We start from the raw sequence: 21352 nt of genomic DNA on the forward strand, positions 1-21352 counted from the left end.
GCATGTATTACATTTCAACACCAAGGGGAAGAATGTTAGAACTAAAAATGGTGTTAAAATGTAAATGTTTTAGAGGTGGAAGGGGCATTAGTGAAACTTAGATTTATGATATAAATAGCTCCTTCCACACATTAATTGTAAGCCTTTTCCCACATTTATTCTAATCATTCCATTTTACTCTAATTATTCTCTCTCATCTCCATCTTCAACCTCCATACACACACAAACACCTTTTCACACACTAACTCCATTATTGCACAAATCAAGCTCAAATTTAGTTGTTTCAAATATATTATGTGAGGGGTTTTTTACCTAAGTTAGGTGTGTGACAACCTCACACTCATTTTTCCCATATTTTAATCATAAACTTATTTTCGTATAATGGATATATAACCAATCGTATATTTCACGTATATAAGGTTAATCCGTACATCGTATGAGCATTAGTACTAGTATATACATATATATTTTGAGAACCCATATTTTTGTTATAACCTTGAGAAATCTTAAATTATGTATTGGACCACATGTTTTTTTTTTGTTCATTCATATGTGAATCGTCATAATTATATATGTTGCGCGTAGAAGAAAGTTTTTTTCAAAACCTTATATCTAGCCGTTTGATCACATGTGAATGAAAACGTGAACACATCCATTCACAAGTTCACAAAAAGCTATTTTGAAGGCCTTTTTAGAAAAGTCTCTTTAATAACATATAGTATTATTTTATATCATTTCACATGTGAATAAACAAAAAAAAGACATGTGATCCAATATAAGATTTGAGAGTTTTCATGGTTCTTGCAAAAGATGGTTACCAAAATAAAGAAAGTATATATATATATATATATAGTGAAGGGATCAAGTAATAACCACATATATGGTGAGAACCGTGAGAACCATTGAAAAATCATCTCTAAGGGCTTTGCCCTTAGAATTAAGGGCTACGCCCGTACCGAACAACCGTTACCATCTCTTGGATCGCCGCTCATCAAATCCATACCATTCTTATATGCGTCCGGTGACAACCCCTTTAGAACGGATGTAGGGCAACGCCCGTACCGTATCCATACGTTTTCTTAACGCGTAACCGATATGATTTTTTACAAAAAAATTTTATTTTTATTTTTTTTTTTTTTTGGAATGAGATTTTGTTAAAAGAAAATAAAAAACCAAAAACAAAGTTTCAAAAAATGAAACTTAAAAATTAAAAAAAATTAAAAACCACACATAAAAGAAGAAAAAGGAAGGAAAACTAGTGGTTCTCACGGTTCTCTCCATATTTGTGGTTCTCACGTTAACCCTACCCTATATATATATATATATATATATATATATATATTCTAGTTAAAATGAAACAATTATTAAAGTAAACAAATAAAATAGTTGGTTTTCTTTGCTGAAAATCATCGTGCCTAAATATATATAATTGTGTTTCGTGAATTTTCGTACATCAATTTTATCATAATCTAATAGTCAAAAATTTTATTTTATTTGTTTTACTGTAATATTTGTTCACAATAATCAACCCTATAAGTATATACTTTATCAAGATTTAAAATATCCATGACACACTTATTAATTATTACTTGTATTCACTACAAGAAAATTGTTTTTTCGCGACGAAGACTTTGGAGACGACACAAAAATCGTCCACAAAGGCCACTAAACGATTAAGAGTTGTAACCTCTTAATCATGAATAACAATCATACCATTCCTGATTCCATCGAAAAATTATCTCAAGGTTGTAATAAAGCACGATAAAAATAATTCATGACAGTCTAAAAAAATACTTAATAAATTTTAGGATATGTTTGATTTTTTCCATCAATACGTATGCGTTATGCGTCATGATAGTGAGAAGCAGCTCACGTCATCCTAGTGAAAAGGGCCCGATATATATTTTATTATTATACGCTTCATTATCATTTATTTTGGTTGTTACAACATATTGAAATAATTATTTTAAAGAAAATAACATAAATATCAGAATATATCAAATAATTTTTTTTTTTGAATTTTCATAAAGTATTCACCAAAATCGGAATAAAAATGAAAAATCGCAATAAAAAAATCAAAACAATGAAATACGATAAATCGCAACGAGATTAAAACTCGCAATAAAACTATAAAAATGCAATAAGATTTTTTAAATTAGAAACTATGCTCTGTTCTAATAAAAAAAAATTGAAACTGCTTTTATTGCGAGTTTGAACTTTTATTGACATTTCAACTTAAATTCTCATTGTCATTCTCAATTTCTTGTCGGGGTTGTCAGTTTATGTTTTTATAGGATTTTTAATATCTTATAACGATTTTCCAAAATCTCTTGATTTCTATAATTTTATTGCGAATGGTAAAAAAGACCTTGCAGTTGTTTAGAAGTCTTGGTCGTGGGTTATTATAATACAAAACTTAAAACTTCGAGTAATTCATTAAATAAAGTTGTTGATGTTTGAAAACGGTGATGGAGTTTGCTGTCATCCGGTCGTTAACCGGGATAGAAACAATAAAATATATTGATAAGCATACAAAACATGATCAACTTTATCTCATAAACTTAAACAAAATAATTTTACATTAAAATTGTCATTGTTATAAGATGACATTGTAAAATCTACAAAGAGATTTAAATTTAATTGTCCTAACCAGATCCTCCTTCGAGAATTACCCGAATTTAATCAGTTTGATATATATTAAAATTTTCAATGCTTGATCTTACCCCAATTTTGACTTGAAACCGACTTGAAAGATTGGGTTAGGGTGGTGAAATCTTGACCTGGTAACCCGTCAACTTGATTTTTTTTGGTTTGGGATCAGGTTTACTTTTGGGGTTGATAAGTCAACCTGCCAACAAACTCATTTTATCCCACAACCAATTTGACTTAGAATCAATCCCTCAAGTGTCAACCCACCAACACACATGACACGGGATTAAACCGCCAACTCATTTAACTTGCCTACATACCTTTACTAATCTATGTGACCTGAAATCAACATATTAATTAGATCGCTTTGGTAGAACTGACTCAGGTTCGAGTTGAAGTTACTGTCTTAAAAAATTTATAAGGTTAAGTTGGGGTAATAAAGTTTCAATCCGTCAACCGTATGCAAATCCGAAATAGGCTTACTGCAAAGTATATGATTGGTCTTAGTTTTAAATAATAAGTACCAAGATACCATATTAAGTCTCTACCTTATAGCTTTAATATTTATATTATTTATACATAATTATTCAATCTAACCTTTTTTTTTAAACATTCCACCATTAAATTTTAATTAAGTTTAAAATAGATGATTGACAAAGCTGGTCACCATTACCCCAGTTACCGCATATAGTACCGAACTAATATGTTTGTTTTGATATAAACATATGACATAAAGTTGGAAAAATATAAATTTATCTTGTATAGAAAGCTTTAAAAGCCCCAAGCTTTCACCGTTAAAATGATAGTGCTGTTTGGATATTCATTTGAGATCAAAAGTCTCAACCCGAAAAAAGCTCCTAACGAACCCGAAAAAGGGTTTTTAAAATAAAAGTTTTGTGTAAAAAGGTTGAAATAAAAGTTTCAGCTCCTAACTACATCTCGAAGCTCCTAGACACAACCCTAGCTTGAAAGTTTTATACCAAACATACCCTAAAACTTAGTTAAAGTTTTAAAGTTTATGTTTTCTATCTACACTAAAAAACATCATAAATACTAGTGGAATCCTGTACAATATCTATCTTAATTAAAATGTTTTGTATTTATTAAAGCATCTAGATGCTACAACGTTTTTGTCATAAGCTTTTGCTACCTCTATCTATGTATCATTAACTAAGTTAACGTAAAGAAGAATTATTAACAAAAGTTGGTATATATTACTGTATATATGTAAATGTCCATAAGCAACTTACATGAAATGCACAGCTTCATCACTTACAATATTTGTTAAACTCTAAAAAGCAAGTTTATTAATGTGATGTATAAAAATAGTTACATTAAATATCATAAAAGATTTACCATAGTTAAATAACATAGTTGACTTTCAATTTAAATGGTGGAAATTAATTTGTGGGTTTATTTTCAATAGTTTAGATTAAAAGATAATCTTATTTTTCTCTTTGTAGTGGTAGCCATATATATATATAATTGTTTAACTAATGCATAATATTTTTAGTAGTTTAACTAATATCTTAAATTTATAGAATAAATAAAGTATACATATAAGACGGGTGTCCATACATTGCAACGACATCGGTTTATAATTATATATGTGAGATGTCGTAACGATATACTCGTAATTTATTAGAATTGTTAAAGGGTAGTTTAAGAATATTAAAAAAAGTATTATAAATTTTTAAAAATAAGGAGATCAATTTGTTTTATAAAAGACTAGCCTTGTACCCGCGCGATGTTGCGGGACATTGGAAAAAAACGCTGGTTAAGTAGCGGTACCATGTTATTACGTGAATGTATGATTCAACTCAAGTGTTTCTTAGTCCGATTAAAAGTGCAAACCATCGTTGTTGTTTTAGAGCGAATGTTTTTTTATATTGATTAATTATTAAATTCAGTAACGCATGTGTGTTATTTTGGTATACTATGTGAGCAACTTCAGGGAAGGGAAGGGAAGTGATTTTTTTTAAGGGTAGTTTTGGAATTTCAGGGATGAAGTATTTGATGGTAATATAAATTAAAAGGGTAATTAGAAATTTTAAAGATAAAGTGTTAAATTTTTAAAGGATAGTTTGTTTATATAGATAGTATAAATTATAAATATAGATATATATATTTTAAGTCCAATGATCAAATAAATATTGGAATATATGGTGATAGAAATGTAATTAGGTATGAATATGAATGCACATTCAACCACTTTAGAACCGTTGACTTGATGCAATAGTTATGAGAGCACATGTTGGTGTTTTTTTAAAACATTCGATATATTTTATTAAATTAAATTCACGAGAAGCTAAGAGTATAAACAAGAATATAAAAGCAAATGTCAAAACATAGAAACGAAGAAAATGCAGAGAACAATGGCGAAAATTTAAAAAATTTTAGTGGGGTCGGGATCTAAATTTTTTTTTTTTTTCTTAACGCTATTTTACATGTTAAAAGCTGATCATCTTCTAAATTTTATGATATACACATAACGATTTAAAACATCTGAACTAAAGCCTTATTTCTGTGTATAACAAATCAATATCTATATCAACTTAGATGTAATTTGAGAGAAAATTGACCAGGTAAGTTTTAAGTTTTGAGTATAAAGTCGTTCAAATTCTAATATTTCTTTAAGTTTGTTTAATTAGTGTCATGTAATATATTTTTTTCAATTTACTTACCACCATCAAATTGATGTAATGAACGGGGTAGAGGTCACATGATCAAAATTGAGTCATAAGATAGGTACATTATGGTCGGACTAGTCCTTAAGAAGACTAGTGGTAGCGTCATTTCATTTCAGATTTAGGAATTAGGACTAACAATCTCCTGAAACAAGCCCAATTTGGTCATAAGTATCATACCAACAATTCGTGAAAGTTTATATAAATCAAAGAAAAAAGAAATGCACAACATATAACCATGTACAAACAGAATAATAATAAATGCATGTTTGCATGATGCAGCGGTTTTAGTGATGTGGGTAGTGGTGGTGTCGACGATGACAAGTTTCTCACTTATCCATTTGTAAAAATATTATTATGATTCAGATTATCAATATTTAATCAAGAACAGATGTAGATATTATTATGATTAAGTAATAGAAATTATCGTTATTACAACCAGATCGAAAATAATCATCAATATGATGATTATAATACAGAGAAATTATATATATCGATGTGATATATATAGATACAGAATATGAATATTTGAGAGAGAATAATATCGATCAATAAAAGATGCAGAAAATTATGTATCTAAGATTAACCCTAAAACTGAAATAAGCAGGTTTATATATATCGTCAAGTTACAGAATCAGCCCCTTATCTTCTTCTTCTTTACATTCCTTTCTTCAACTTGAGTATCCAGAAATAGCCCTTTATCTTCATCTTTTTTACACTTGTAGTCCTACACATCTAAACAACATAAATAAGTAAAGGTGAACTTGTAACCTTTTGAACACCATTCCTATCATTTATTTTTCACACTTTTTATCTTTACTCTTGTATAAAACTACTAACTACCTCTCCCCTTTTAACAATTCAGCCTTTAAAATGACTATAATACTCATCTTCTTCATTACATATTTAAACATTTTCATCTAATATATCCATAATTCCCTTAATGAAATAATTTACAACATACATTATCCAACCCTTAGATAACTATATTAAACCCTTTTACATCAATTAATTTTAGATTCGCCGTTGTCGTCGCACCGTCGTCGCTACCACCATCGCACCGCATCACGCGAGCAAACCTCAAGTTAGACTTCCCCGGTTCCTTTCCCTTTCCTCTTTAAAAAAAACTACAATACAACAATGTTTCCTCTATAAATCATCCGTACAACAATGTTTCCTCTATAAATCATCCGTGTATGTCTTCCAATCTTATAATCACATTTGCGTATCCATTGTTGGAAAGAGATTATTTTGGCAAGCAGACCTTGAAAACTGACTGAGAGACTTTCGAGGTACAGTAAATGACTCTATAAATAATATATAGACATGGTTTTGTACATATATATGCATATAAGTTTAATATTTTTAAATTGCAGATCGGTAATTAATTAGCAACCCGCTAGATGGATCCCAAAAGTTCAAACTTGAGTTCTGATCATGTCCAGATCAATATTATGAGCCACGGGCAAAATTCAGGTCCCAAAACCGCATTAGATCCTATTACAAATAACATTCCGGCCAATTCAGGCCCCAAGACCGCATCAGAGCCTAAAGCTACAAATGCGAATGCAAATACCCCCAGGAAACCTGATAGAAGTCTATTCAGTGGTAAGTTCTACCAACAATAAAAAATTAAAAATTATACTAACACGATCATATGAATATGTAGCATTTATATAACAAGTATTTATATCTATATCTACTACTACTTTTATAATATATGTATTTCATTATTAAGTTACGATTGAGAAGACCAAATGCATGTTCAAAATTAATCACATATACAAAAAAGGATTAGCGACGCAACTTATTGCCCGTCTACTTCCTATATCTATGTGTTGATATGATACCGTATTTCATACACTGATATTGATGCAGCGAGAAAAAAAGGATAAAAAATTGATTATGACGATTCTAAGAATACCAAGAAACAGTTCTTCAGATAGATAGTCGAACCTGTTGATTCAAAGGAATGCTAGGAATAACTCTTCTAATAATCGTTGATTTTAATAGAATATCAAAAATTAGACAATTTCACACACTAAACACACACATGTGTATAGGGAGTAAATAAAACTTTTCATATCATTTAAAAACTATTTCTACTCTAACAAAAATTACATCCTATTTATAAAGGATATTCATGACAAAGTAACTCAAATAATTAATAAACTATATTAAATACGTAGGAAACTAAAGAGTTATAACTAATGAAAATAATATCGAAAATGGTTCCGCATCATTCTCCCTTTCTTTAAAAAAACACTCGTCCTCGAGTTTTGATTTGAAACCACCGGGATCGAAGGGAACAATGGGTTGTGATCCATGCACAATTAATTTGAATTGCCCAAATAGTTGAGAGTTGTGTTGTCTTGGCCTCAAACCGAAATCAGTTTTCAAAATAGAAGCTTTGTTAGTATTGACCTTAGTTTGTAATCTAGTAGCGTTAGTCTTCCTAGTAGTGTTGGTCTTGCGCTGTGATCTAATATCGTAATCCCAATTTAAGGCTCTCGCTTCTCTTGGCTTTAAAATAGACTTATCATCATGAGAACATAAATTAAATGTTGTACTATCTTTAAACGTTGGCCCAAAGGAGTTATATGATGCCTCTAGTTTTTTTCGATGATCCCCTATTCCAATATCACAACATGGAGATGGAGAGTCCAAATTATAACCATTAATACGTGCATTGGATAGGAATTTATTAACCAGTATCCTACCTATAATTGCTTGCATGAATTTCACTTTGTGTATCTTTTTCAAAAAACCCAAATCACTATGACAAACAACTGGAATTTTCTTACCAGTCTTTATAAAATCACTTTCTTCAACAAATTGCAGAAACTTCAGAAACTCATAACTCCTTGCAAAAACCTCAAATCGAAAATTCCAACGGTCAGATCGTGCGTCGATGAGTCTTGGATCACATATCCAAAAATCAGAGAGATCCAACGGTGAACGAATCCGTGCCGCCTGTTTTTCTGCAACTGCGCAAATCTGGGCTAATGAAAACGGAATTTTGGGTATTTTTCGAGTTGGAATGTAATCTTCTTCTTCGATCTACTCATCATATGGACAATCACTAGACCCGAACCAAAGATACCATTCATCATCCTTGTATTCATCATACATAGATGGATAATCATAGATTAGATCATCACTATGAGGCATCTTAATCAGGATTTTACACAGATGCAGCGGGAAAAAAGAGATAAAAAATTGATTCTGTTGATTCTAAGAATACCCAGAAACAATTCTTCAGATAGATAGTCGAATTTGTTGATTCAAAGGAATGCCAGGAACAACTCTTATAATAATCGTTAATTTTAATAGAATACTGAACATTAGGCAATTTCACACACTAAAGACACACATGTGTGTAGGGAGGAAATAAAACTTTTCATATCATTTAAAAACTATTTCACTAACAAAAGTTACATCCTATTTCTAAAGGATTTTTCATGAAAAAGTAACTCAAATTTTCTATCTCTTTCTGGGGCAACCCAAATCTCCAACATGATTTCATAACTTCCACCGGGGCTGAAGGAAGATCAGGAGGCATTCTCAGTATTTGGGATCCCTCCATTTTTTCTCTTACCAATACTGTTAAATCCAATCACTTTCTTTTAACCTCTGGACTGATCAATGGCGTACCAGAACAATGCAATGTCATCAACCTCTATGCCCCTCATGACCTACAGGGTAAACAAAATCTCTGGGATGAAATAACCACCATCATATCCAACACACAAGGACTCTGGATCCTTATGGGAGATTTTAATGCGGTTCGAAGCCCTGATGAGCGAATGAACTCTATGTTCAATGATGCATGCGCGTTATTGTTCAATTCCTCTATCCACCAGAATGGCCTGTTAGAATATACCATGAATGGAAATCTTTTCACCTATGTATCAGACAACGGGAGGAAAAAAAGTAAAATCAATCGCATTCTGGTATCTTCAAGCTTTATGAACAGATGGCCAACTACTGCCTTTACAACACTCCCAAGGTCTCTCTCGGATCACCGCCCTATGACTTTGATCACTTCACACCTGGATTTTGGACCATCGCCATTCCGAATTTTTAATTCTTGGTTCACTAAGCCAGGTTTCAATGAGATTGTGTGTAACAGTCTTAATTCGGGTCATTATTTTGGCCGTCCAGACCAGATTTTAAGTGCAAAATTCAGGCAACTTAAAACGGATATAAAGGAATGGATACGAACCAATTCTGCCCGGGAAAATCAAGATGCCATGGACCTTAATGAACAGCTCGAGGCTTTAGATTCTATCGTTGATTACAGAGACTTTAATGATGAGGAATTTGCTTTATGGGCTGAGACAAAGTCTAAACTCCAAGCCCATGAACATAAAAAGACCCTAGATCTCCAACAAAAATCACGTGCCAAATGGATCAAAGATGGAGACTAAAACACATCCTTTTTCCATGGATTCATCAACAGCCAAATTTCAAGGAACCGAATTAATGGACTAGAAATTAATGGGAATTGGCATATTGATCCACCGTGAAGCAGCTCTCAACTTCTTTGAAAACAAATTCAAATTAAGAACCAATTAAAGAAAGACCCACAATCACTTGTCGGGGCCTGAAAACCCTTCCCTACGATGATGCCAACCTTCAGATTTCCCCATTCACCCTCCATGAACTCACTCAAGCAGGAGTTAATGACTAAAATGGTGTATTTGGAAAACTTTATTACCAAAATGGTGTATTCTCAAAAGTATTTACCAAAGTGGTGTTCTTTATAAGAAAATATTTATTAAAATGGTGTCTTTGTCTATTTTTTTAAACTTCTCTTTCTTTTCATCATTTTCAAAATATATTGCAAACGTGATTAGTACAAGCAAAAAAATATTACATGAGTGAAACAATATATTTGTTATTGTTAACATGTATGTAGTTTTGAATATTTTTAGGATAAACTATATTTTTTCTGTATCTTTATGAAACAAAAATATGGCTAAAAAAAGATTTTTGGTCATTTTTTAATAAAAATATCAATTCTCGTGATTACTTGTATCCAGAGGCGGTACTAAAGGGGGGCAAGAGGGTCCAATGCCCTCCTCCAAATTTAAATTTTGCCATGTATTTTTAAATTTTTCATAAAATTTTAAAAGTTTTCTATAGGTTTTTAACATTTTACCTCTTTTAGATTTATTTTTCATAAGTTTTCTAAGTTTGCCCCCTTTGAAATTTTTTCCTGGTACCGCCTCTGCTTGTATCCTATGTGGTTCAATAATCATCCTTGTAAATTTCCTAGCAAGCCAACCGGCCTAGTACTTACGTTGCAATATTCCTCTTTAAAATCTATAATAAGATTGAAAAGATCAAAAGAGAAGGATATGATCATAAATTAGGGTTTGAATTCCTTTTTGTAGTACACATTTATGATTTTATAGTGGCTCATATCATTGCACTCTATAATATACTAACGACTTTCAAGTAATGATCGATGTCAACAAAAGTAATGATGTTTGGGCTGGAACTTTGTTTGGCTAAGGGCAAAATATCCGTGAATCGTCAATAGTAAATAACGAATTAATTTAAACCAATCAGTACATTATAACAAAATCAATTTCTTCATAGAAAAACTTATGCCTTCAAAGAAAAAAACACCATTTTTACAGATATATTGTTGTTTTACTAAGATATATTACACAATGAAATGATAGCCATGAAGGTTTGTGGTTTCATTTTGATTAATTCTTAGTTTATGCTAAGAATATTCAAAACTACATATATGTTAACAATAACAAATATATTGTTGTTTTACTCATGTAATATTTTTTTTCGCTTATACTAATCACGTTTGCAATATATTTTGAAATTGATGGAAAGAAAGAGAAGTTTAAAAAAAATAAACAAGACACCATTTTTATAGACATTCTCTTATAAAGAACACCACTTTGGTAAATACTTTTAAGAATACACAATTTTGGTAATTAAGTTTTCCAAATACACCATTTTGGTCATTAACTCCTCAAGCCAATGGGATTGTGAGGGAGATAAGGCACCAGGACCTGATGGAATGAACTTTGCATTCATTAAAAAATTCTGGAATCTACTAAAATTCGATTTTTTGAACATCATGATCGACTTTTATTATTCCGGGACAATCAGCCATGGTTGCAGTTCATCCCACATCGTTCTCATCCCGAAAAAAACTTCAGCAGCAACACTTAATGATTACTGCCCCATCACTTTGATTGGAAGCATCAAAAAGGTAATATCCAAGATCCTGGCAAACCGTATCAAAAAGGTGATTTCTAATTTTATTTCCCCCACACAGTCAACTTACCTCACCGATAGGAATATCCTTGATGGGTCATTCATGCTCAATGAGATCATTACGTGGCTAAAAAAGAACAAGCGCAAATCCTTTTGTTTTCAAATTGATTTTGAGAAGGCCTTCGACTCTTTAAACGGGGGATTCTTATTGAGCATAATGGAGCAGATGCATTTCCCCAGGCGCTGGATCTCTTGGATAAATGGCCTACTTATGTCCACAAGGTCAGCTGTCCTTGTAAACGGTTGCCCGACATCTGAATTTAATTGTGAAAGGGGCGTTCTACAGGGAGATCCATTGTCTCCTTTTTTGTTCATCATAGCCATGGAGGCCTTTTCCAACATGATTCAGCAGGCCTCAAACCTGGGGCTAATCATGGGTATTAAGTTGCCCAATTATGGCCCAAATATGTCTCATCTTTTATATGCTGATGATGCTATGATCTTAGGGCTTTGGTCTGAGACATACCTCCACAACATGAAAAGGATCATGCATGTGTTTTTCATAGTCTCTGGCCTTAGAATTAACATGCATAAATCCTGTTTTTTTGGAATTAACCTATCCACTGATATACTAAACACTTCTGCCAACACCCTCGGCTGCCAAATCGGTACACTCCCAATGACCTACCTAGGTTTACCGGTCGGCACCAACATGAACCGTATTAAAAATTGGCTCCCGGTAATCCAAACCTTTGAATCCCGTCTCTCACAATAGAAAGCATGCACACTTTCTCTTGGTGGTAGGGTAACTTTGATCCGATCTGTGCTTGATAGTCTACCGACCCACTTCTTCTCGTTGTATAAGGCTCCGGTAAGTGTTATCTCAAAACTTGATTCAATTCGAAAGAATTTCTTTTGGGGAAAGAATTTCTTTTGGGGAGGTTTGACTGGTAATAAAAAGATTACTTGGGTATCTTGGCATAGGCTAACTTTGCCTATCGAATTGGGCAGTATTGTGCTAGGTAATCTACACCTGAAAAACCTTTCATTACTTTCAAAATGGTGGTGGAAACTTCACATTAATCTCACCAGCCTTTGGGGTCGAGTCATCACTTCCATTCATTCCTTGAAAAGAAACTGTAGACCTCTTCTACTTCGACCCGATTTGATGGGGGTTTGGAAGGTTATTGCCAATCTAAACTCCCATCTCGATTCTTTTGATGTTTCTCTTGAGAAATTGTTTATAGCAAAAGTAAGAGATGGATCCCGTATACGCTTCTGGATCGACACTTGGAATGGTGGAATCTCTTTATCTGAAGCCTACCCGGACTTATTTAAACTCGAGAAGTACAAAGATGCCACCATCAAGGAAAGATGCACTGGGTCGAGGTAGATTCTCATCTTGGGAATGGTTCTGGTCAAGAGCACCAACAACTGCTAGTGAACTCCATCAGCTTGAACACATGCTCAATCGAATTGCAAAGACTTCCCTCACTATTTCTGAAGATTCTTGGCGTTGGACACAAGACAACTCAGGCTGCTTTTCGTCTAAGTCAATGCGAAACCTCCTGCAAAAGGCAGATTATGGACCAAGTTTATGGATTTTCCCTTAGAATTGGCTTGCACCTTACAAGGCCAATCTACTTGGGTGGAGACTTGAAATGAATAGAGTTCCAACAATTGATCTCTTGGTGAAAAGAAACGTCCCAGTCAACTCCACTACATGTCCTCATTGCAATCAATATGACGAATCCGCTAAACATTTATTCCTGTGGTGTAACTTTGCAAATACCTTGTGGAGTCATATACTTTCCTGGTGTAAACTACCTCTCTTCAATCCCTGCGGCTTCAAAGAACTATTCGAGATGCACCAAAACATCCAGTCAAGCCCAACAAAACGCGAAATCATAAGCCTTATCATCTTGGCTTATTGTTGGATTATTTGGAGATGCCGCAATGATTTCATATTCTCCAACAAAAACCCGTCAATCCATTTTGCTAAGAAGGAAATCAAGACCTTAAGCTTCTCATGGATCACAAATAGATCATCAAAACATCAAATAGAGTGATCAAATTGGAATAGTTTTAATCTGTAGTTCTATGTCTTTCTTCTTCCGTGATTTGTACTTATTTGTACTTCTAGCTTCTCACTAGTTTTATTTAATAAAAGACTTTTTGAATGTTCAAAAAAATAATAATTAATAAACGATATTAAATACGTAGGAAACTAAAGAGTTATAACTAATGAAAATAATATCGAAAATGGTTCCGCATCATTCTAGATGCATCAGATATTTAATCTAACAGCTTCTTTTTTGTGATTATGTGAAGTGGGTAATAAAAAGTATATGGAGATTTGTGTTCCATTATATGAAGCAGCAATCACTGGAGATTGGGAAGCTGCAAAGGTCATCCTTGACAAACGTCCACAGTTGGTACGGTTTGCTATCACTCCAGTTGGTGACACAACACTTCATATTGCGGTAAGTGCTAAAGCTACCGAGCAGAGAAAATTTTTCGTTGAGAATCTTGTAGAAATGATGGAAATTGAAGACTTGGAAATTGAGAATCAAGAAGGCGAACTGGCTTATGAGATTGCAGCTGCAAAAGGAAATGTTCATATGTACGATGTAATAGTGAATAAGCACAAAGACCTATTGAGCAAATTCCCTGAGAAAACGTTGGCAACACTGATGACTAGTGCTGTAAGTGGACATTATAACATGGCGTCATATTTATACGAAGTTCTTGACAAGACTCGACCTTCGTTTTGGGGAAAGAATAAATGGTGTTGGTTTTTCATTTATTGCATTCATGGTGAATTGTTTGGTAAGATACTTTTCCGTATATATTTTTATTGATTCAATTGAGGAATCAATAGTTACAAGTTTTATTTCCTTTATGTTTTTTTCTTTTTCTTAATCTTGTATGTTCCATCTTTTTTACAAGTTTCATTTCCTTTTTGATCATCAGATATTGCATTAAAAGTTTTGGACGACCACCCGGATATCGGTACTAGTTACAAGACTTGTTTTGATTCACTGAAACTTTTGGCTCGAAGGCCTGATATGATGGTTAATAGGACAGAAGCTGATGCGAATTTTATCTGGAGATTCGCCAGTTCAAGTAAGTGCACATATATGGCTACTGATCATAAATTTATTACATATTTATTAAAACTTGCCTTCTATCATCGATCACTACATTTATGTGAACATTTGGTAGATTTGTTTCTTATTGTTTTCTTTCTATTATTGTCCTTTATAGTTGGTGCTTTCATGCATGAGAAGAATAAGTCTCATGATGAAAGGGATAATCAAGCTTTGAAATTAGTAGAACGCCTTTTGAAATTGTATCCCATATCCATCAGTGGTCAGCTTGATATACTTTACGCGCCTAAAGAATATGTACTGGAGCGTATGACACCTCGTGTACTATTATTTACTGCAGCAGAAATGGGCAACACCAGATTTTTAATTGAGATTGTTAGAATGTTTCCACATAACATATACCAGACAGATGGTTTTGGCAAAAGTATATTTCACATTGCTATAGAGCGCCGTAACAAAGATATATACAATCTATTGTATGAGACAGTTTCATACAATAGAGAACTATCTGGGTGGGAAGATTTAAAGAAAAACAATCTTCTACATCTTCTCGCGCTGACCACAAAGAATACAGCACAACTTCATCAGACAGGGTCTAAAGCATCTATACTAATGCAACGAGAACTATTATGGTACAAGGTACGTATTCACCGCCACGCTGCCCCTCCCCCAAAACTTTATATATATATATATATATATAGAATCCCTTGATTATTCTCAGAATTTTATTTTATTTTTTAAAAAATCATAAAACTCAAATTATTAATGTATAAGATCACATTTATAATGTTCATTTACATGTAAACGTTATAAGGTTATTTTTAAAATACATGAGAACAAATCCATTCACATGTGAATAGAAGGCTAGTACTTTTAACTTAACATATTTGTGACCATATAACCCTTATTTAATTAATAACATATAGAAGCATATATGCATCCAGAGTAACGAATGTCCGCCCAATGTTAAAGGTTGTTATGAGATTTAACTATAATGCGTTATTGTTGACTACAAGTTTTCTCCCGTAGGAGGTAGAAATGTTGGTGCAGCCTTCGTTCAGAAATAAAAAGAACGAAGATGGTAAAACGCCCTATGAGATATTTTCAGAGAATAACGAAGACTTGGTTTCCAAAGGAATGAAATGGACAAAAGATTGCATGGTGGTTGCCACTCTTATAATCACCGTAGCTTTTGCAGTTGCTTTCACGGTTCCTGGTGGCTACGACCAAAAGACTGGGATTCCTATCTTGGATCATGACACTAGTTTCTTGGTTTTCATAATAGCAGACGCCTTTTCCTTATTTACTTCATCAACTTCACTCCTGGTGTTCTTGTCTATCCTTACATCTCCTCATGATCAACGTGATTTCTTGTATGCAATGCCTGTGAAGCTGATGATAGGTCTTGTGGCACTATTTATGTCTGTAGCGGCCATGATGGTTACCTTTGCTGCCAGCTTCTTTGTGATTTATCAAAACACATACAAATGGCTGGCAATAATTATCAGTGTATCTGCAGCTACACCGGTCATCACATTTGCTATATTACAATATCCTTTTGTGATGGATATGTATCGTTCGATATTTAATCCAAGGTACTTGTTTAATACCGGGAAATGTGTACTTTACGACAAAAAAAAGAGGTTGTAAATGTTCAATCTTTTGCTAGAAAACTGATGTAATTGTTTATAGCGTGTTGGTATCCGCTTGGATTGTGTATCTGCTTAATAAAGATCAATGCATATTTATGATTCTGTTGCTATCAGGTGTAGTTTACGGTTTACCCATTTATTAGTCACTCTATAATTTTAACTTCGTTGTTTGTATGTCTTTAATTTGCATCCCAATTTCAGATCGAGTTTAGTTATCATCAATTAAATTTGCTTTGCTTTGGTTTTAACTTTGGGATAAGTATCTTGTAATGTAACAAACTTTGAACAAATATCTATAGTAGGAAATAACTAAAGTTGTGTATATTGTATGTAAACAACTCGAAAATAATATTTATTGTATGTAAGAAAATGTATTCAACCAATTAAAATCAGACAAGTGACATCTCTATATGGTTGCCACGTATGTTTTTTTACATACAATAAACATTTTTTAAAATTGTTTACATACAATACACAAAACTTTAGTTATTTCTCACTATAGATATTCGTCCAAAGTTTGTTACATTCCATGATACTTATCCCTTTAACTTTTAATAGCCACATTACATATCACTATCATCTTTAACTAGAAGAAAAATCCTCATTTATATATTAATCGATTTTTATTGGGATTATGACTTGAGAATGTAACTAACTATGCCAAAATGTTTATGTTATGTAACTAACTACAAACTAACTACAAAAACGTTTATGTAATGTAACAAACTACCTGTTTTCGTCTATAGTATATATAGGATTACCGGTTGAACACGTAGCCGGTCACCATTATGATATGGGAATGTAACTAACTATGCTAAAATATTTATGTTATGTAACTAACTACAAAAACGTTTATGTAATGTAACAAACTACATGTTTTTGTCTATAGTATGTAATATACCCGTTACCATTGGAAAGTAATCGGTTGTGCTTATGGAGATAGAGATTCCGACTACACCAGCAGATTCCGACGACACCAACAGATTCCGGCCAGAAGTAGCAAAACGAATATCTATATCTATATCTATCCTTTTTTGTCTATATTTATTTTAATCTATATAATCTATATACTACAAAAGTCTATATGCACAAAAATCAGGTGTAACACCCCAAATCTATAAGAAAAAGTTAGAAAAGACAATATGTATAGATGTTGATGGGATATATGACTTTGGTTAATAGGTAACCAAGGATTTCGAGGAATACAAATCTATGCTATCAAATTTGAAAAACTTGTGTGTGGATGTTCGTGTGTGTGTGAGAAGGAGAGAGAGAGAGAGAGAGATACGAGTTTATGAAATAATCTGTTGTATCTTCATTATTAAGTGAAGAATAGAAAGATGAGACAAATGTGTGTTTTAATTTTGTAACTTGTTGATGTTTTTAACTGGATCTATGTTTTTGTTAGAATTGGATCTGGTTGAATAGTGAGTCAACAACGTCGGAATCTGCTGCTATACATACTATAGACGAATACATGTAGTTTGTTACATTATATAAACGTTTTTGTAGTTAGTTACATAACATAAACATTTTGGCATAGTTAGTTACATTCCCAGGTCATAATCCCTAAGCACAACCAGTTACTTTCCAATCGTAACCGGTAATTTACATACTACAGACGAAAAGAGGTAGTTTATTACATTACATAAACGTTTTAATAGTTAGTTACATAACATAAACATTTTGGCATAGTTAGTTACATTCCCAGGTTATAATCCCAATTTTAATTAGAGGCAACTTTGATAGTTGTGCGTAATGCACTAAAATAATGAAGTAGCAATGGACTAGCTTCCATATGCAACTAGCTAAATTATAGTTTCTTATGAAATTTAAGTGCAGAATTTTCATCAAGGACATTTAAAAATACCTGATCTACTAATCTAAAGTTTCATTTATACTTCTTTAACTGTAGTATTGGACTTGTGAGATGAGCGGTAGTGAATGTTTCATAACACTGTCCGCAGATGTCCATCTAACAAACATCTTAATCAGCATGTCAACTTTCATGTATCATTACCACAAATACTTTTTACTCACAATAATAATATATTTATCTTTCCTATAAACAACCAAGCTATATTTTGTCAAACCACTTCATCATTCGGATTTGCAATGATGCCAGAAGAATGGAGACTTAGTGAGGTCATACCTATCTATAAGAACAAGGGGGATGTGCAGAGTTGTAGCAACTATAGGGGCATAAAACTCTTAAGTCATACCATTAAGCTATGGGAGAGAGTGATTGAGATGAGGCTTAGGAGGGTTACGAAGGTGGCAGAGAACCAATTCGGATTTATGCCAGGGAGGTCGTCGATGGAGGCAATTCACATCACCAGAAACCTTATGGAGAAGTATAGGGAAAGACAAAAAGCCCTACACTGTGCCTTTGTAGATTTGGAAAAGGCATACATAGTGTACCACGGGAGCTGATTTGGAGGACACTACAAGCGAAAAGAGTTACTGAGAGGTACGTCAGTGTTATCAGGGATATGTACGACAAGGCAAAGACCGGTGTTCGAACCCCTATGGGGAACACAGAGTTGTTCTCGGTAGAGAGGGGACTACACCAGGGTTCCGCGCTTAGCCCTTACCTTTTTACTTTGATCCTAGACGAGTTGTTGAGTGACCTGCAAGAGCTCCTACCGTGGTGCCTAATTTTTGCTGATGACATCGCGCTTATTGCAAGATCAATGGAGGAGCTAAACCGTAGGTTAGAGAAATGGAGAGGAGCCCTTGAAGACAATGGTTTGTGTGTGAGCCGAGAGAAGACATAATACCTACAGTGTGACTTCGATAATGGGAACAATGGGGATGAGGATATTCGCATTGGGGAGCGGATATTGTGTCCGAAGGAGTCTTATAGATACTTAGGATCAAGGATACACAAATCGGGGAGGATAGATGAAGATGTGACACATCGGATCCAAGCAGGGTAGATGAAGTGGAGAGCAACTTCTGGAGTCATGTGCGACAAGAGGATCCCGCTAAAATTGAAAGGCAAGTTCTACAGAGTGGCTATTAGACCAACGATGTTATACGGGTCGGAATGTTGGCCGATGACGAAAGCCCAAGCATCCCGGATGGAGGTGGCTGAGACGAAGATGCTAAGGTGGACTTGCGGGAAGAAACTATCATATAGGATCCCAACAGGAGTTTTTAGAGACGAACTTGAAGTAGGGTCTATCATTAACAAGCTAAGGGAAAGACGCTTAAGATGGTTTGGTCATGTTAGGAGAAGAGACCAAGCTGCCCCACTAAGGAGAGCAGAATCTATCCTCGTTGATGGCGTAAGAAGAAGGGGAAGGCCAAAGATGAGGTGGGAGGAGCGACTAGTGAAAGACCTAAAAGAGATTGGCTTATCAGAGGACATGACGTCGAATAGGACGGTCTGGAGAACTAGGATTAGAATAGAGGATTAGGTTAGGATAGATCGCTGAGTGACTAAGATCAACATCTTTTCCCACATGGCTTTGCCCAAGGATGTGAGAGATAGTTGGGCCTAGAGAAGCGGGCCCAACTAAGGTGACTCGATGAAACGGAGGGTTTGACCTAACAGATTAAAAGGCAGGTTGATGAAGAGAGAAGGGCAGGATACCATATGCGCCAAAGGAGGTCCCTGACGGAGGATGTGGACAAGGGGCGAAAGGCATATGGGATTAGATTATGTAGACTATTTACTTAGACTTGTTACTTAGACTTTGGTTTTCAGTGACCTCCGTATTGGTTTTGGCCGTGTGTAGAGGCAGGCCTCAACCGAGGGGGGAGGTCACGCTAGGCTGACCCCAAAATCCTTGTTTGTCAGAGGACATGACCAATGACAGAGGATTTAGAGGACTAGGATTAGTTTAGGGGTTTGAGAGTTTATGTGAGGAATAGGATTTAGTCTAGCTAGGAAGCCTTAGTACTTTATTCCATAAGGTGTCTAGCACCATATATCTTTCTTGCATGGTTGGTTCCATTTTTATATGAATGTGTGCATGGTTGTTTCCTTAACCCATGTTGGCTAGGGTATATGTATTGTCGGACCTGTGCTAAAGTAGGTTAAATGACATGCTTGCTAAGCCCCCCACGCCTACAGACAGGTATGATAACTTAACTCTTTACACTTTTTGACCTTCACTTATCTGTGGCCGGAGATCCTTATGGAAGCAGTCTCTCTTCCCTTGGGTAGAGGTAAGACTGTCTACAGCTCACCTCCTCCGTACCCCATCTAGGGATTGGGTCTTTGTTGTTGTACTTCATCATTTATCTAATTTTTATCATCTACCTCCATCCTTTATCATATCACGAACAATATCTTTCCTACAAACACCATCAATGTCATCACAAATCACATGTGGATATCCTTGTTGTGGATGGTCTAAGGGGAAAAAAAATCAAAACTGAAGCTTAATTGGGTGGGCGGAGACGTTCTATTTGTTAACTGTTATTTGTTGGTAGGATTTTTAAGTATGTATGTATAGTGTGACTTTTAAATTTTAATTAGTGACTGCATAATTTTCACCCAATGGAGCAGAGTCGGAAACATGTCGTATTAAACAACAAATCATTCGCCATAATTATTTTATGGTTCATTATTATATTTTTATAACATTGGTCTTTGTTACTGTTTGTTTTGTAAGTCAAAACTGGATTGGTAACTACTGTTTGCTTAATTAATATTAAGTAAACATTCTTAACAAAGTTAACTATAATGCTTTACTGTTGACTATAATGCTAAATAAGTAAACATTCTTAACAAAGTTAAATATAATGCTTTACTGTTGACTACAAAAATTATTGTTGACTACAAGTTTTGTCCTGTAGGAGGTAGAGAAGATAGTACCACCTGCGTACAGAAATGCAAGGAACGATGATGGTAAAACGCCCTATGAGTTATTCTCAGAGAATAACAAAGAGTTGGTTTCCAAAGGTTTGAAATGGACAAAAGATTGCATGGTGGTTGCCACCCTTATAATCACCGTAGCATTTGCAGTTGTTTTCACAGTTCCTGGTGGCTACA

The 21352-nt window shown here is 34.1% G+C and overlaps 1 protein-coding gene and 1 long non-coding RNA gene across 2 annotated transcripts; both read left to right on the forward strand.

Moving 5' to 3' along the window:
- The first annotated feature begins 6563 nt into the window (after positions 1–6563).
- On the forward strand, positions 6564–13952 carry LOC122598840. The gene is made up of 3 exons (XR_006323755.1): positions 6564–6628; positions 6713–6944; positions 13917–13952. It is a non-coding gene; the product is annotated as an uncharacterized LOC122598840 (long non-coding RNA).
- Positions 13953–14862: 910 nt separating this feature from the next.
- On the forward strand, positions 14863–16407 carry LOC122602377 (ankyrin repeat-containing protein At5g02620-like). Its single transcript, XM_043775068.1, has 2 exons — positions 14863–15334; positions 15725–16407. Exons 1-2 carry the CDS (start codon positions 14864–14866, stop codon positions 16343–16345), a joined length of 1092 nt encoding a protein of 363 aa, XP_043631003.1. The 5' UTR covers position 14863; the 3' UTR covers positions 16346–16407.
- Positions 16408–21352: the final 4945 nt, after the last annotated feature.

Source organism: Erigeron canadensis, chromosome 5 (assembly GCF_010389155.1).
Source record: "Erigeron canadensis isolate Cc75 chromosome 5, C_canadensis_v1, whole genome shotgun sequence".
NCBI classification, from domain to species: domain Eukaryota; kingdom Viridiplantae; phylum Streptophyta; class Magnoliopsida; order Asterales; family Asteraceae; genus Erigeron; species Erigeron canadensis.

Bases quoted from the DNA above. Each gene is read 5' to 3' on its own strand.
- LOC122602377 (XM_043775068.1), top strand. From the start codon at position 14,864: ATGCATGAGAAGAATAAGTCTCATGATGAAAGGGATAATCAAGCTTTG. The intron at 15,335-15,724 runs GTACGTATTCAC...TTTCTCCCGTAG, and splicing joins GAGAACTATTATGGTACAAG to GAGGTAGAAATGTTGGTGCA.